The following is a 17968-nucleotide window of genomic DNA, read 5'->3' as shown; positions in this document are numbered from 1 at the left end:
TCTCGTCATTACATTCTACTTAATTTACTCATCATCATCATCTTCTTCTTTTTTTTTTTAATTAATAATATCTTTAATTTTGCTTTCGCTAGATGTAGCAAGGTGTGACAATAACGAAATTAATCACTTTTCCTGCCGCTTCCTCTTATCTCATCTCTCTATCTCTCTCCCTCTCTCTCTTTTCCTCTTTCTATTTCTCTTTCTCTTTATCTCACGCAAATCATCTCATCCTTTCTTTTTTTTTTATTATTTTCTTAAGTTCTTTAACGAAATAATCATCGTAAATGTATTATAGTTTTACACGTTACTTTTTTCTTTTTTTCTTTATCATTACTTTTACAAGTTTAATATGTAGCTTTTTTTTTCTCTTTATCTATCGTAGATTTGTCTGTGGCTATCCCTGATGTGTTAGTTACCCTGCGCTTCCGTCTGGTTGTCGAAATATTGTTGCGAAATTGTGGTCTACGATTAAAATTTTTCATTCAAGCATCATCATCTCGTCCGTAACCGTTTACGAATTCGTTCGTTCCGTTTATATTTCTCTTTACACCGTGTCGTTTTTCCTCGTCCCTTCCTAGCATTTCCTTTCGTTTCGAATATGATATACGAGACTCTTGTTACGTTCGCCGCGAGCGAGATTCGCGATTTTTTCCGGGGCTCGCCAAGATTCGCGCGCGGAAGAAAGGACATGCGTCAGGGGTGCGGGATCTCTTTCTTTCTATCATTCTTTCTTTCTTTCATTCTTTCTTTCTTCCGAGCACAACTCGAAGGGCGGGCCTCGACCTCTCGAGCGTTCTCCAACGAGTCGATCGGTCGATTTGTTCGCGTTATAAGCGTAACAGCGACGCCCGTGTTTCTGACCGACTCGAGTCGCGCCGGTCGCGACTGGGGGGTCGTCCTCGAAGACTATAGTATACAAAAGAAGAATTAACGGAGCAACAAGTGTCAGCGAATAGGGGGGTGGGGGGCCAAGCCGTTTGTTCGTAACGATCCCGGAAAACATTATTTACAGATCGAGCCCGTAGGACCCATCGGAAGTGATACCGTAACCCCTTCCGAAACCCGAGGGTGTCGCGAGAATTAGGCGAATCTTGGCGAGTCCGTGGCGCGCGAGCACCCTGCCGCCTGTGACTATGTATATAATATTTTAAATGCAGAAAACACCAACCCCTCCCCGATCTTAACGTCGTTCTACGAATCAGCGCGGATTTCAGAGTTCGTTATGTATTTGTCGCGGGCGTTCTATCGGTGTCGGAATCCAATCAGGCAAACGACTCGTCGGGAACGGTTCGCGCGGGAAAGTGACGTACGCGTATATTTGCGTAGGTATATCGGTGTAAACTGTAAATATCCTCGGTCAACGTGGTTGGGAAACGTATAAAGTAATATTCAACTGGAAGCTCGTTTGAACGCGCTCCACGAAGGCAGCCAGGGACCATCCCACGAGAGTTTTACTTAATCAACGGTCTGCGTGTGAAGTACTGCAACTGTAATCGTCACGGTGTGTCGGATGATAACGAGTATTGCTCGGCGAACAAGAATATTCGCGGTACGAAATGCCACTGGGTAAATAATCTCTGTATACAGTGTCAGCAAGTTGATTGTCAAAATCTGGTAACGATCGTCTACGAACTGTGTATGTGTGTGTGCGTGTGTGTGTGTGTAGGCGGGCGCGCGCGCGGGTCACCTTGCTGCCTCCGAGCGCGTGTTTGGAACAGGTTTATCTTAACAATCTGTAGATATATATTTAAACGCTATTGTTCAAGTCTTTCGATCCGTACCTCGTGTACATGACCAGGCCACGAGGACGATTCGAAGTAGAAAGCGCGTCGTCGTCTCTTTCTCTCTCTCTCCCTTATCGTGCGTCACTTTCACGGCGAACGGTCCGCGCGCGCGATCCCCAAGCACAATCGGAGTGTGAGCATTTTTCCAGCAAATTGCCATTCCATACAGCAGCCGTCGTGGTTTACTCAGCCGTTTTACAGTACTATTTGGTATAATCGCTCTTGTAGCAGGAACTATTTATAGTGATGATACGAGTGGTCTCGCCCGCCGGCGAAAATCTCCGCTTCGAAACGCCTCGTTGCATCTTTATTAGCCGGAGTGCTGGTACTACCGGCTTTTCCGTCGACTTTTAACCCTTTCCTCACGGGTGCCGACCATAGACGACGGCCGCGAGACGACACGCGTGTTTGGTGCCGACTATAATCGGTAGAAAGTGCACACTTCGCGGCGCGGGCTGCCGTAAGGAAAGGGTTAACGCGTATAGAGGGGTCGTGAGAAGGTCAGGGGGTGGTGGTGATGATGGTAGCGAGTTAGGGGAGATAGGGAACCGAGCACCAGAAAAGACGATGACTCCTCTTCATTCTTCATCTTCTTCGTACCTCCCCGCTCTGTCTCCGGGGGGCACAGAGAGGTCACCAATTTGAACCAAGAAGACGAAGACCGGGGTCGAAGGAAACGAGACGGATCTCGCTGGTGAGAGAGAATTTCGCCGGCACGCTCGACTGAGTCTGGCGTTTCGCGATCGACGGACAAAGGGGGCGAACGTCAATATTTTTGCTGACGGAGAAAGACAGACAAAGAAAGTCGAAAGAAACATTGAAAAGGTGGGGGGGGGGGAGTGAAACGCGGTGACAGCGTGGCTTAAGCGTGGATTGAGCAGGGCGGAACGTCCGTCGAACTTACCCCGGGAGCTGTAATCGGTGATAGTCAGTCTTGTGAAAAAGAGAACAATCTCGCGGAAAAATCGGGGCCATGTGTGTATGTATGTCCGTATATAGATGTGTGTGTGTGTCTGTTCGCTGCTCGCGTGCTAAACGCCAACCGCGAGAAAGCGTGCCCGTGTGTGTGTGTGTGTGTGTGTGTGTGTGTGTGTGTGTGTTTCTCGTGTACGTGTCGAGGGATCGTTAAACGGGATGGTTGGTTGATCGGACACCGATGTGTCCGTGGTCCTTCAACGAGGATAATAAATATTACCGCGCGCGTACCTATGATCACGAGTAAAGCGACATTTTTTTCTAATCCGAACCGTTTTGTTGAAGTAGCGCGGGCGCTGATTGAGGCGGTTGCGGCTGCAACGATTCGTGATGATGGTGATGATGATGATCGATCGGCGACGGTGTTCGACTACTCCGCGAAGTGGACAGGTCACCACCACCACCAACACCACCACCACTACCCGGGTTCCCGGTCGGATCGAAGGCCTTCTGTTCGCTCGGCGGTAGTAAATGAACCATACTAACTGGCACGGGGAACGCCGCAGCCGCGAAGTCGGGAAAGAAACCCTGCGGTAGGTTACCTCCGAGCAACGAATGATGAGGAAATCCACTGTCGTCGCCCGGATGAGGTGGTAGTCCTGCGAGCGGGTGGCTCATTTGCGTGGGCGGCTGGACGGTCTTGACGTTGTTGTTCAACGAGTTCATCACGACGTCGCCGGCCGTCGCGCCCGTGCAATCCCTTCTAAGCTGTTCGAGTTTCAAACTCTTCCCATATTTACCTCGCACGTACATCAGCAGGCTGTTGTACGGAATACCGAAGATTCTGCTCGCTTGCGACGTCGTCATCTTCTTATTCCACACGTGCTGAAGCGCCTCGGTCAGCTCCGCGTTCGTCCAGGACCTCGGTGGACCTCCTCTGGGCGCGCTGTGCTGACCTTTCGGTCTTCCCACCGGTAAACCACGACTGCCATGCTCTCCCCATCTGCGCGGTGCATCGCCGTCGCCCCTGTGCTTCTTCGGCTTCTTCCCGGGATGATGACCGCCGAGTCCTGCCGCGCCGAACAGACCGTGCAGCGTTTCCGGTTTAAAACTATCGTGTAGATCCGCTAAAAGGGACCCCCTGTCGAGAGCACCAGCGTGAGGGAACAGTCCTCCGCCTAGAGACGCCACACCGTCCAATGGGAACATCGACGCGACGGAACTGCGCCTCGGTGTCAACGGCGAATCTTGTTGCTGTTGTTGTTGCTGTTGCTGAGCCTGCTGGTACGAGTGCGTCCTGTTCGGCCCGTGGGGACTGCCTTCCCGCGGATGGTGACCCTGATGCGGTGGTGGCAGTTGGCTCTGCGGATGATTTGGCAACCACTGGGCCGCCAGCTGGCCCAGACTCGTCAGGTACTCGCTGTGATGATGCGGCGGCGTCAACGACAATGCCGACATAGCCGGCAAGCCTGCCGCAGCCGCCGCCGCCGCTGCTGCTGCCGCAGACGGAATGTCTTGGAGGGAACCGTCAGGGTGTAACAGACTCGTGCCGGTCAATGGCGATCCTCTCGGACTGCTCGCCGCCTCGCTGCTCTCCGCCTTCATGTGATGGTGATCGGTTCCGCTCGGCGACAAGGACCTCTTCATCGAGAGGTTCTCCGCGATGTCCTCCTGCTGATGCTGCTGGTTCTGCGAGATCGTCGCCGATTGCTGATGATGATGCTGGTGTTGTTGCGACTGTTGCTGACCGGTCAGGTTCAGACCGCTCGTCGGTGGGCTAAGGCTCGCCGGCGGATGCGGCCGACTCAGATCCTGCGGCACCAGTTCGCCGGATCTTCTTCGCGGACGTGCTTGTTTTCGTCGAGGTAACAACGGCGATCCGCAGCTCTCCCGTAGCTCGCGCATCCCAAAGTTCAAGTGACTCATGTGCGGTAACCTGTCCCGATGATCCCTCGCTGGGTGAAAGATCGTGGGCGCCGTGGCCGCCATTGGTTCCCGCGTCGATGGCGGCGCCGTGCTCTCCGACGCGTTGTCATCCTCCTCGGGGGTACTGTGCCTGGCGCCCTCGGGCGTCGACGGTTCGCCAAGAAGAAGATCGGCAGTCGGCGTTTCCGGCGGGGACGCCGGCCTCGGCTCCGACGACGCTAATCCACGCACTTGCAAACTCTCCGCAGCCCTCATCAGTCCTGGGAGCTCCTCACGACCGACCCGCACCTCTCCGCGATACATGAAGTCGATCAGCGCTGCAACTTCGTGACCCGGGAAATCCTTCAACACGATCACCGGGTGCTTGCAGGGGTGCTCCGCGAATATCCTCTCGAAGAACGGACTGAAAACGTAAACGCATCGTTTTACTACACGGTCGTCAATAGAACCGGATCAAGATTCCTCGAATCAACACATTCTGGACGCAACGCTGTCACAGGCATACTGGTTTCCCACACAGGACCCGTACTACAATCCCACAATATTAACCCTTTGCACTCGAAGCTATTTTAACCCCAAAACGAAACGTTTCTTATGACCTAGAATATTTCCCTCGGTTTTAGTGGCGCCTACGGGTTAATAGAGAAATAAATTCATGAGTACAGTCAAAAGTGTTATGAATAGTAGACTGGGGGGGATCTTTATGCAAAATAAAAATGTTCAATTGCAAGGTAGCACTGATTGCACCGATTTCTTGTCGCAAGTGTATGAAATAATTTTGTTCCAGAACAGTTGCCAATACGAAAGGATCGCACACAAAACATGCGAAACAGTGGCTCCTGTCAAAAGCGTTTGGAAAACGGAAGACGCCAATCGGCGTCTACGATGTCTTGAAACAACGTACGGAGATTAGGAGAGTTGGAGGATTCCGTGGCTGATGTCAGGAGCTGCAGAAAATCCCAAAATCCTACGATAGGAAACCGAGTAATTGGTGACACGAATCTGTCAGCGAAATCATAGCTGACTGCACCGTTTCCTTAAATTTCATTCGGTAGATTTATATCGTTCGAAAACTGTTACATCGTACGGAACGAGAAAGTATAACAACCGGTACCTAAGTATGCATATACGGGTTTCGTACTATCGTCTCTCTCTCTCTCTATCCCTCTCTTTCTCTCTCTCACTCTAACCTTCCCCGGTTCTTTTACTTCTTATAAGACAATTACGCTTGATTTACTCCGCTATTATCAGACACGCAACCCTTACTTACAGCAAGAACCGAGTATATATAATCCGTACGATGATTAAAAGAGTTTGGACGTCGTACCAACTACACGTGTATTTATAGTCTTTTAAAACTTGCTTGAACGGTAAAAGTAATTTTTCTTTCAGGGAGTCTGACTGTGCCCGAAACGTGTGCACCGAAGATATTTTATTTGCGATCGTTACGCCGTCAGGGAGTTGAACGGAATGGAAATCGTCTAACGTCAGACACGGACGGCAATGGCATTTATTTGTGGTCCCCGGTGTGTATGTTCTTCGGTGTAGTATGACCAGTCGACAAAAGAGGAGTAGCATGCTTTACAGACTGAAACCGCGTGCAAAAAGCTGAAGCGAGACTTAGCGTTCCCAGGCAGGATCGCCAGGTAGCAGTTCTCTACGGTACAAGACTTTCGCGTGGCAAGAGCAGAATTAACATCGTGTACTCGATAGAGTTGACCAGTAAGCCACGAAGAAATATCGCCTAGGTCGATTTAGACTGCTAAGAAAATAGAAGAAGTTTTGTTTCTTTTTTCTGTGTAGGAGAGAAACTTCTTTTAACCCTTGTCCGTCGTTCAAATTGTTGCTACACTCTCGCGTTGTTCCAGTTAATACTTCCCCGAAGAGAAAACCAAATGATAATCGATCTATTAAAGATGAATAAGTTGTGCACGTTTAATACAGTGACATAGTACTCTTTATACATATCGCACGTCTGTGACGAAAGCAACACAATTCTTCTTGTTCGTGAATTTGTTTAATAAAGTAACGTCCAAGTACATACGGAAAACATGCTCGTTCGAGTTGTGTCACTTCCGTCGCAAGTGTGCGATACGTTTATATTCTACTCAAAGAATCGAATTAAAATGCACAGAAATACTTTCGTTAGTCTATTTGAAATTGCGTGATATTTCTTTTACAGAGATTTTCCGACAAACTAAACATACAATTCTTGTACAAGGCACGCGAGCGAATCTTTTACTTGAGCATATTCTTCGAATTATCAGCATAGATAACGTATAAAATGACTACACGATATTTTACTTAATAAGAAATCAGAATGATTGGGACATGATATCGACTCATCTGAAAAATAATATCGTTTCTTCACGGCAATTTTCAGTGACAAATATTCATTTTTAATGTTAGTTTTAATCATCAACGTGCCAACGTTACGATTTGAAAGACTCGATGCCAATTTTCAGAATTTATTGGACAAAACTTGTTTCAATGATTAGAGTAAATGTTGTGCGGTTAGTAAAGGCTGAGAAAATGTGGTATATATTCCCAGTTGTAACATGCGGTGTTTTCTAATATTGTTTTTGCCGTGTGCAGTTTAGCGTTCCCATGGTGGAACAGAATTTCTAATGTAATTCCGCGATGGTGGCCGTTTTTTTCCCCTTAAACCGCATCCGTCATATTCTTCGTGCCTCGTCCAAACCAATTACTGATTCTTCCGATCGTTTAGGGCCAGAACGAATTTTTCCAATTAAAAATATCAAAAATACGTCGAGAAACAAAACAAAACGATTACCCGAGAGGTTGAAGAACAGAATAAAACAATTTCTCAACGAGGTTAAAAAAAAGCATAATTTTCGACATAGTTTTACAATGAAAATAATGCGCCGAGTGCAAAGGGTTAACTCTTACGATATTAATTCTTTCAACCCCCCTGCAGTATACTTCGCGCCGTAAAGAATTTTGGGTGAAGTCTATCAGACAAATGATTCCGCCAGCCAAATCAGGATGGCACGGTAGTCAAGGTGTTAACGCGCGATCCTCGGCGTTTTGCAAAGCACACGGGTCCGAGAGAAACACGGAAAGCACAGAGGACACCAAAATCGGGACCGCGCGTATAGAGAGAAGAAGAACAGCGTCGCGATAATGGAGAAACAATAAAGCAGCATGATCGTTCCGTACCTGCAGGCACTAAGGACAACCTTGTGCGCCCTGAGGCTGGTCTCGGCGCAGACCAGGGTCACGTCGACGAGTATCTCGGCGTGCAGCAGCGCCTCGAAGGCCTGGAGTATGTGGGCCTGATGATTGTTCCATCGTAGGGAGTAGTGCGACTGCAAAGCCATCCCATCGGGACTGTCCGCGGCGCTCGACATTTTTTCACCGCCGCTCGTGCCGTTAGCGGAGCCACCTTGCTCCGCCTCTTGCTCCTTCGTACCTCGGGGTCCTGCGGTCGTCTTTATTTTCCATGCACGCACGCGAGTCGCCACGCACGTACCGTGAACGATGTCTCCCCTTCGACACTATCTTGAACGGTGCCGTTCTCCTGGAAACAAAAACAAATCACATCGTCAATCGTCCTGACGGCTTCGAACCTCGTCGAGGAATCAGGGGATCCGAGGTTCCCGAGTGTGAACCGTGTCCCTTTGGAACCTTAGCTTCATTAGGGGCCAGAACACCCACTCGCATTTCGAGCTAGCCAGTCGAGTCTCCACTAGCTGTCCGAAGACGCGCTGATACTCTTAGCTTCATCAGAGTTCAGAAGGTACGCTGATACCCTAGCTAGACGCATCGGGGATCGTAAGACACACTTTTACCTAGCTCATTCGGGGGACAGAAAGCGGATTGATACTCTCGGCTTGCTACATCAGCGAGTAGAAGACACACTGATACTCTCAGCTAGCTACGTCAACGAGTAGAAGACACACTATTACCTAGCTCATTCGGGGGACAGACAGCGGATTGATACTCTTGGCTAGCCACATCAGCGAGTAGAAGACACACTGATACTCTCAGCTAGCTACATCAACGAGTAGAAGACACACTATTACCTAGCTCATTCGGGGGACAGAAAGCGGATTGATACTCTCGGCTAGCCGCATCAGCGAGTAGAAGACACACTGATACTCTCAGCTAGCTACGTCAACGAGTAGAAGACACACTATTACCTAGCTCATTCGGGGAACAGAAAGCGAATTGATACCCTGGTCTAGCTACATCAGCGAGTAGAACACATACCGATACTTTTTATCTAGGCTCAGATGACACATTCTTGGCTAGCTCCTGTCAGAAGGTATACCGATACCCTCAGCTAACATCATCGGTGAGTAGAAGACACACTGATGCTTCTAACAAACTTCATCAGAGATTAGAAGACACAGATACCAGTCGCAAACTTTATTAGGAGTCAAGAACACACATTAGCTGACACTAGCTAGAAAGCTAGCTTCATCAGGGGTTAAGAGACACAAATATTTGTAGACGCAGTTACTTCCTTCTACCTAGCCTCATCGGAGGTCAAAAGACAGACTGATACTTTCAGCTAGCCATATCAGGGGTCAGAAGAAGTACTGACACTTCGGATCCTGCTGAAGTTAGTTGCAATGCTTGCGAAACGTCGGGAAAGCGATTCTAAAAGGACGCGGCTGAGATCCCGCGAAACCCTGAATAGTGAAACCTGTGTGATCGAGGGAAGAATTGATTATGGTTCAAGATTGAACAGCAACGAGCGTCCAATCTGTTCCGAACGTGTCCCGTGTGGAAAATATTGGATAGAATTATTTTCTACCAGTGTTTGTCGCTTAGAGTACGTTGCCGATTAGCGACATCTTTTCAGGGGTGTTCTGATGGGGTCCGCGAGTTCGAGGAACGCTCTTCGTGCACGTGTCGTCGGGGTTTTTCGGGGGTCACGTGAGCTCGGTGTGTTCGCACGACTTCGGACCAATACACCATCCTAAACTCTTCCGCGTAGCCAGGTTTACGTTTACTTGATCTTGCAGAAGAAAGAACGCGAGTTATAGGGCCAATCAAAGTAATTGTTCACTTAAATGATATTCACTTGCTGGACAGTTATAAGACCGACGGTGTATGTCAGAACTCTTCCCCCCGCCCCTCCCTCAAACAGACTACAATTAGTTTATTTATCTAGGATACAATGAAATTTGTTTAGAACTGTTCCAGAGGCAATGATTTTTTCGCATAAATGTTTTGTTTACTTAGCAGCGGACAGGTTATAAGGACTCACGGGCTTTTGGCGGGATTTGCCCGCTCGAGGACACGATCGTCGGCTATTGAGAACGTCTTATTCTTTTCTGTGCTTTTCAAATCTCCGGTTCCGAACACTTTGACCACTGCTGCGCACGGTTCATTAGGCCGATTAGGTTTGGAAGTAGCTTGATTGTACGGGGTACGACGGTTAGCGGAGTATGGGGGTGCGAGCGAGACCGAGGGGCGCACCTAATACGCTTCGAGCGGATGTTGACGAATAAACTCGTCGGATAGGTAATACGGTACGCGATTAAGAGTATTTAAATATATTCGACGAGAATCGTAGTGTTTGATTATGGTATTTAGGAAATATGTGTGCATATAACATGGCAGCTATTTCTTGAGCTTATAGAATGGCGCGAAAATAAGTTTTGAATATTAGAAGACTGGTGAATAGCCTGTTGTCTTTTTTTTTTAATGCGATCTAGATTTGACGCATCTCGGGAATATTTGCTAGCGTAAAAATGGCGCGGCAATAGAGGCGTGGAGAGTAATGGCGCGCGTTGTTGCTATACCATTGATTCTAAGTTTCTGCGAAGGCGACTATTAATTTAGCAATAAATTTAAATTTTATATCAGCCCGGTACTTATAAATTTTTCGGTATTTAGTCTACATATGAAATATTTCGTAATATTTTTCTCGTCGTGGAAATGAAGCTATCGATTATTGTTGTCGGGAAATTCAGAACGAAAAATCCGCAGTGACAGAAAAGTTTTGCAATCCGCGTTGCGACACACGATGTTTTTCATTAATTGTCTCCCGCTGTTCCGGAATTTGTGAAAAATACTTTTTCAAGCTCAGGACGCGGGATGCAACGAGATAATTGTTAATAGAAATCCTACAGAAAAGTGAATACTTTATCGAATGATTTTCGTACAATTCTGACGTGGTTATTTGTTAAAATATTTCCAACAAATCTGTTCTGTTTCTTTCTTAAAATGTGATTTTCGTTGACTACTAAAACTAAGACAGACTAAAAGTTTTAAACTGTAAGATATTTTGCGATACATTTGTTACCCGTATTTGTTACTCGGCTTAGTAAATTAGAAACTTTAGTCACTTCAAATTGTTCAATATACTCCAAATTCATCAAGATGTTTACGATCGTAATACTTTACAAATGTTAACACTACGATTTGAAATTATGTGTTCGTTCAGACAATATGAAGGTAGAAATGAATCTTAGATTTTGTTTACTTTGCCACCGGAACTGTTATCAACTGATTGACTATGAATTACTTTTATCTGTTACGTAGATTATCAGTGCACAGTTTTATTACATTTTGTAGCCAACAAAATTTGTTAGCGAAAACAAAATAATTATTAACGTATCCGTACGCTGATTCATTCGAGTAACAGTTAATTCTAATGTTTTGTATGTGTGAATCTCTACAGAAGTTTACGGTGTACAGATCACAAGTACGCCACACGTTTGAAAGCAAAGAATGTCAATTTAGGTTCTCTAATTGTCTCTATGCCTACCGATTTCAATTTTGGAAATATTTGTACGTCATAGTGTAGCATTGAAGTCACCGGTCGGATAAATACTATTCCTCACAAGAGCCGTTACTATTAAAATTGCTGCATATTTTAACAGTTTAAACGAAACTAGTTTTAACTTAGATGATCGCGGCAATCGAATTCGCATATTTCTATGTTTGTTATTGTTCACTAGATAAGTTTACGCACCAGTAACCATCAAAATATAAAAATTTCTACGTTCATCTTCTCGCCCGAAGGATCAAGAAATGTTGCTAAATCTCGCGTAAAAATTGCAAAGAAATCATGAAACGTTATTGCAAAAATGTTCGGCCGATGTCCGGGCAAACGTTACGAATTTCGCACGCACAGTCAAGATCATAGCAACTTACGGGAAGATGATTCGCGGAACGCGCGCGCGAACTTTCTTATTTCGCGCGTACTCTGACAATGTTTACGATTTACGCCACTGTCTTTCGAAACAATGTGCGTCTCTCCCATCGATTCGTCAATAAAACTCGACCCGTAACTTGAATTCCTCCAGGATCGCGGGTCGGGGTCGTGTACGGGGTGTAAACAGCGCGCCTCGAACGAGCCTCGATTTAACGAATTTTCACGGATTTGCGGTACACGAAAATCGTCCGGCGATCGAAGTCAACGAAAGAAGATGACCAACGAAAACACAACATCGCGCGTACGTACGGCGGGAGAAACGAGCAAACGTCGAGCGCAACGTGAAAAATTTAACCGGTGAATTTATTCATAGACACGAACCGCGGCTTCGACGAGATAAAAACTACGCCGGTAAAAGAGACAGAAAAAAAAACAAAAAAAAGTTGTTCCAGGGTTCGTTCGCGGAGGGTCAAACGGATCCTCAGGCTTCGCGAGACCGTGCTACGTCACTGTGCGCCTGTCGAAAACTCGTCGCAACTTTGTTGTCGAGCTTGCACGTGTTCGAAAAAACGAATAAAAACGCGTACGAATGTCTAGAAAACCGTGCATGTACATATACCCTCTACGTTAACGTCTTTTCTCGTCTTTCCGTAACGATGGCGAACTCGTTTTCACCCGGGAGCGGGATTCGAACACGCACGTTAATTACGCGCGGCTGATCACAGCACAGAGGTCTGTGCAAAATCGTCTCTACACTCCCGATGATCAAGAACCGACAAATTAGTAACGATATCGAACGTCTCCGATCCGACTTCACATGTAACGATGTTGTTTCTGATAAGTTTTGAATAATTTCAATACGAACCAGATCCCGTCGACGATCACAATTCGTTACCTCGCGTCCCGTTTTCGGCATACACACGGTGGTTTCCGGCGAACCGGTGGCGAACGATAGTTTGCGGAACATACGGTGTCACATTGGTCGCAGGGTTCACAAGCAGATTTCATCTAGGGACGAACAAGATCACAGTCCATTTTTTTGCACACGAAATAACTTAAGACGAACCGGTTAAAACACACATGGCACTTGGATGGTCCTGGCGAATGGCATCGCGGTTCGTTGGCGGGCAACCAGCTCGTCTTCTCTCACTCCATTGCGGAGCGAACTCTCCCAGGCACTGTCGCGTTTTGTCTACTCATGTGTCGTCTACAACATGAGGAGATCGGCAAGGTGACTTTTATACGTTGCTCCGACAGGGGAACGCGCGACTGGAGCGCGGATCGTTCGTTGGCGGGAAAGCTAAACACAGCCGGCGGACCGCGTGGTGGCTGCCGTGTGTAGCGGTGTGTATCTTAGGGGAAGAGAAGACGTCGCCGAAGGATAGACAGAGAGGAATGCGCGCGTGATAGAGTGAGTGAGAGAGAGAGAGAGAGAGAGAGAGAGAAAGGATAAGAGAGCGTGGCGCCCCTAAACGATCAGCTGATTCCTCACTGTCACCAACCGTCTTCTCGATAAAAGCACAAACGTGTTCACAGAAGAATCGGATTGGTTCGCGATTCCCGGGGCACACCCCGTGCGCGTGTGCGTGTGTGTGCCCGCGTATCCACTATACAATATACGCGATATCACTTCGGGTACCAGTTATCAGCCGGCGGCGGGGATGATGAATCGTTCCGTTTGGCGAACACTTTCGGGCACGGATCGTTTCCGATGAAGCGGACCCGATCTCTCGATCGATCGTCGATCAGAAAATATCGAAGGCAACGTGGAGAAAAAAAAAAATAATAAAAAACAAGAGAACGGAACGAACCGAGCGTCGAAATGATCACCGAACGGAGGAGAACATCAGGTGTCACCGGGAACGAAAAAAGAAATCGAAGAAACTTTGCAAGAGAAAACTGACCGTATCGTGTGGATTGCGTGTGCGGCACAGCGGCGTCGGCGACGGCCGGTGAGTGAATGCGCCGTGACGTTAGGCGCCCCTCCTAAGATCCCCGCCCCTCTCGCTCCTTAAACTTCTCCCTCCCTCTCGGGACGATGTCGTCTCTTTTCCTATACGATACACGCCACTCACTTGCTCGCGCACTAACTAACCAACCTCCCTCTCTCTTACCTCGGCGGCCTCCTCCCCTTTCTTCCGTCTATCCCTCCTGCTCCCCCCCTTCCCCCGCCCCGCTCACCCCGCTACCCTCCACCACCGCCTCCTCTTCGTCACTTTACCGCCCCGCGCGCAGGAACCCTACCACCACCTCTCGGCACCTCTGGCGTGTGTCCTGCCGCTCTAACATTCGCGGACCGCCAACTACCCCTTTCCTTCCTTTCTACTTCAAGGGAAACCTACTGTTCCACGAGAGACGCGTTCCTTCTTGTTGCCCTAACTCGCGTTTCCTACCCCCGGACGTTTTCTCCGTGCCCCTTTCCCCCCGCCCCTCCTACACCCCCCGGCCGCCCGACACGAATCCACGCGCTTATCCGCGAACCGATGTAACCGATAAGAAAAGTACGACATGCACACCCCGATGGGGCGGGGGCTCCGGGGGTGGTGGGGGGATTCCACGCGTGTGTGGATTATCCTGATACCGTAGCCCGGTTTCACCCTTATTTTTTTGCGGATTTTTAGTCCACCCCCGCTTCGGGCAACACGCATACTTTTCTCGAAGAGAGCTCGCGATTTTGAAGCGGAAGTAGTCTTTGCCGATTTTTGTTTGTTTGCGTCTATCCTCTGTTTCTTCGTTGCGACGATTTTCCGAGAGATCGACCATCGCGCACGGGGAAAAAAAGAAGATGATCTAGAGCGAAGGTGTGTGCGTTTGGCCCGAAGCTCGGACGAAGTTCGTCGGTCGATCGCTGACCGGGGAAGATAAATACGAAGCCGAGAGTCGGTAAGATTTCGAGGAAGATGAGGAGTCAAGGCCACCGACGGAGGTGGCATCGAGAGAGGGTGAATTCCAAGTTCAGGACCGTTCGAACGATCGCAGATCGCAACGGGACACCATAGGAAAGTAGGAACTGTAGATAGTTTCCTTCCCCTTCGCGTCACACCTACACGCGAGGCTCTCCCTTATGCTGCCGCGAGTGTGCGCTCGTGTGCGTTCATGTGGCGCTCGCCGAACACTATTGCGTCTCGTAGACTTCGCGACGCGATAAACTGCAAGCACGGCCCGAAAGTCTCGGAGCCGTCCTTCCCCCGTGAGCAGGACTCACACGAATATTAAGTGTCACGTGTCCGTAATTGTGTGCCACGCGAGGATTAATACGCTCCGGATTACTATGTGTGGAATTTTTAGACGAAATCTCGAGCCTGTGCGAGTAGTTTCGACCCTACAATACGAAACTTCCCTGTTATGTAGATACGATTGTCACCCTGTTTTGGCACGACTGGATTGCGGATTTTATGCATTTCTGGCGAAAATGGGTAAGCACAATTTAATACAGTGGACGTATTAAAAAGATTTAAGGTTTCAGCTTAATAAATTAATCGAAAGAAGAAGAAATTTTATTCTGCATAAACATCCGCGGTCTAGTCATGACTCGTAAAATTATGCCTTTTATTTTAGTCTATTTCTATAGCTGAAGGAGCTAGATAGAATTTTTTGTTCTTGCTTTGATCATTTTAACAAGCCGGAAGTAGTATATGGATGTTTAGAAATTCTTCTCAATTTTTTACTGTTTTTGTTCGCCAGCATAAATGCATAAAATCCGCAATGCTAGCAATGATTAATCAAGGACTGATAATGAAACTGTTATTTTGACTGTTGTTGTTCGACCCTTACTGCCGCAACAACCCTAATCGAGGCGATCGTGGCTACTGACTTTGGAGTTCTTCGACGAAAGAATCAATTGCATTACTATTTATTTCGTTTAAAAAATTCCAATACATGTATGGCTATAAGTGGATTTTATGCATTTATGAGGAAAACGAGTAAGTGAAATATAAATCAGCGGAAAGATTAAAATAATTTATGCATGTCGACACATTACCGCCAATTTGTCAAAATAATTGAAGAAAAAAACAAATTGTTATTTGCCTCTAGTACCTCGCAACAGATGAAATTAATGTTCTTTTTTCAGTCTAATTATAACAAACAAGACATTAGGATATAGCATTGATTTTTTATAGCGATTAAAAAGGGTGCATTTATTGATATTTGACGTGACCTTTACCGTAACGTACCCGCAAATAAATAAATTTATGTAGTAATTCTTTGCAAAAACCCCTTTATGATGGTAACTAGGGAAGAGACTAGTAATAGTAAGATAAACAAATTTAAAATTGCCTATTATAACCCGCTTAGGAGTAATAGTTGCAAAGATCTTTGAACAATATTCGGGACCCTTCATTTTCAGTATTAAACTTTTAGAGTATGTTTTCTGTTCTTTTTCCTGTCGATTTCGATCGATATTCTATACTAAGCAGTAGGCTAAATCAAATTCTATCTTAAATAAAAATAAACAGATTGATGCTTCATTTAATTATTAATATTTAATCCTCGCAAAGCGAATGTTTTTGACGATTTCATAGTAACTATGGCTAGATGCACTTTTTACGCGTCAATGTTTATTACATATTTTTGAACTCACTTCTTTGAAATCAACTTATTGGACCTAACACAAACGACTAACTTGCAAATTTTTATTTACGTGTAGCGTATTCAAATTTCTAGAATACAACAAAACGTGTATACCAACAAAATATTTTTTATATTATTTTCACCACAAATACGACGCGAAACATTACAGAAAAAAAACTCTTTTAGAGAATGAAAGAAATGTTTCCCTTATTGTAAAGTCAATCAGATTACTTATAAAAATGGCAATTTGCACAAAGATCCACTGTTTATAATTACGTACATCGACTATTGAAAAATTACGATTCAAATAAAACGTTTGTAGCTTTATCCAAACAAATCCTTTCACCCGAGAGTAAAATAATATTTACCGATTTTTCGGCAATAATTGTTCGAACATGCGTCACTTGTCGAACAGAAAAAAATAATAACTATTAACGGAAGAGATTCTCCGTCACTTATTACGAACGCAAAGGTTTGAAACAATCCGTTTAAACAAAAGTTGCAGACGCGATGACGAATCTCTTAAATACCGCGGTTAATTGTTACGTTTTATAACCAATTATTAATGCTTGCAAAACTTTTCTAGCCATGTTTCAGACAACGTATATTTTCCATTTTAAATGTTCAAAGAATTGCACAGATAAATACTATTATCGCGAGTTTTATTCACATACTTGAGGCACCGCCGCGCATTCCTTGCACTTTTAATAAACATTATATGGTATAAATATCGTTCAGGCGAATGATTGCGTAGTTTGGCGACAATAGAAAACGCGTTTCCGCGAATATTTTTCAACGCACAAGACTGCGCAAACGAGGAAAATCTATAAACCTCCGTGTAATTACATAAACGTCGCGTTAAATTACTCCGTATCTCGAGCATTAACAATCACTGACAAAAGTCTCGCAATTACTTCGAAAAGCAACGTCCAAGAACGTTTTTCCGTACACGTTAAAATTTACGAGAAACCGAAGCTTACACGGCGACACAATTATCCTACGCGAATACTCGAAAACTCTTTCCACAGCGACACAAAGAATCGTGATCGTGATCGACGTAGCTAACAATAGAAAAATCGCAAGTAAAATATGATCGAAGGTTCAAGACCCGAAACGTACCGTGAAGGGCAGCTAACGTTCTTCGGTACGGTTCCGAAACGGTGTCTCAGCCACACTATCCCGAAAATTTCTCTTCAGCACAGAACACCACTATAATCTGTCCGGGCACACGTGGAATTCCGGCGTAAACGAGCCGGTTGGCACATCGTAACGATCTCTCGATCCCCCGGGACATCACACAATACCACTGTTACGGAATGTACTTCGTGTGAAAAAAGAATCTCGCGGAGCAATATCTCGGGCTTATGGGCCCGGTCGCGGATCACAGCGTCCTAGCTGGCACACGTGGACTCCGACAGCTGTTACAGGCGGCACACGAGTCACAACAAACGTTCTTCGTCCCTCGGATCCGTTTAAATGAATCACCGTCCCGGCACATACGAGAGAGAGTGCACCGTTGCAGGCCTGATCGATCATTGACCAGGTTCTTGTCCAGGTAGCGTTTTATCACAGGTCGGCGAACGCGTGCCGGCGTCGGTGTCGCACGCGTGGAATTCCGCAGGTGGTGGACGCGTCG

At 46.5% G+C, this 17968-nt stretch overlaps 2 protein-coding genes across 4 annotated transcripts in view; one reads left to right on the top strand and one right to left on the bottom strand.

Moving 5' to 3' along the window:
* Tsf1 (transferrin 1) overlaps positions 1-17968 on the top strand; it is a 229567-nt gene that overhangs the window by 73807 nt on the left and 137792 nt on the right. The window lies entirely within an intron of this gene.
* On the bottom strand, positions 2884-17560 carry Lov (BTB/POZ domain-containing jim lovell protein). Of its 3 annotated transcripts, none has more exons than XM_076794127.1 (3): positions 17452-17560; positions 7806-8166; positions 2884-5028 (listed from the first exon to the last, which is right to left on the bottom strand). In XM_076794127.1, the coding sequence occupies exons 2-3, from the start codon at positions 7994-7996 to the stop codon at positions 3021-3023; spliced, it is 2199 nt and encodes a 732-aa protein (XP_076650242.1). In that variant the 5' UTR covers positions 7997-8166; positions 17452-17560; the 3' UTR covers positions 2884-3020. The 3 variants fall into 3 exon arrangements, with proteins under 3 accessions (XP_076650242.1, XP_076650244.1, XP_076650245.1); XM_076794129.1 differs by lacking the exon at positions 17452-17560 and adding an exon at positions 13665-13705; XM_076794130.1 differs by lacking the exon at positions 17452-17560 and adding an exon at positions 12626-12870.

This window comes from Halictus rubicundus, chromosome 10 (assembly GCF_050948215.1).
Source record: "Halictus rubicundus isolate RS-2024b chromosome 10, iyHalRubi1_principal, whole genome shotgun sequence".
NCBI classification, from domain to species: Eukaryota; Metazoa; Arthropoda; class Insecta; order Hymenoptera; family Halictidae; genus Halictus; species Halictus rubicundus.
This window is presented reverse-complemented; position numbering and strand designations above follow the sequence as displayed.

Coding starts and splice junctions, on each gene's coding strand:
- Lov (XM_076794127.1), bottom strand. CDS start 7,996: ATGTCGAGCGCCGCGGACAGTCCCGATGGGATGGCTTTGCAGTCGCAC. Junction 5,029..7,805: donor GTTGTCCTTAGTGCCTGCAG/GTACGGAACGAT, acceptor TTACGTTTTCAG/TCCGTTCTTCGAGAGGATAT.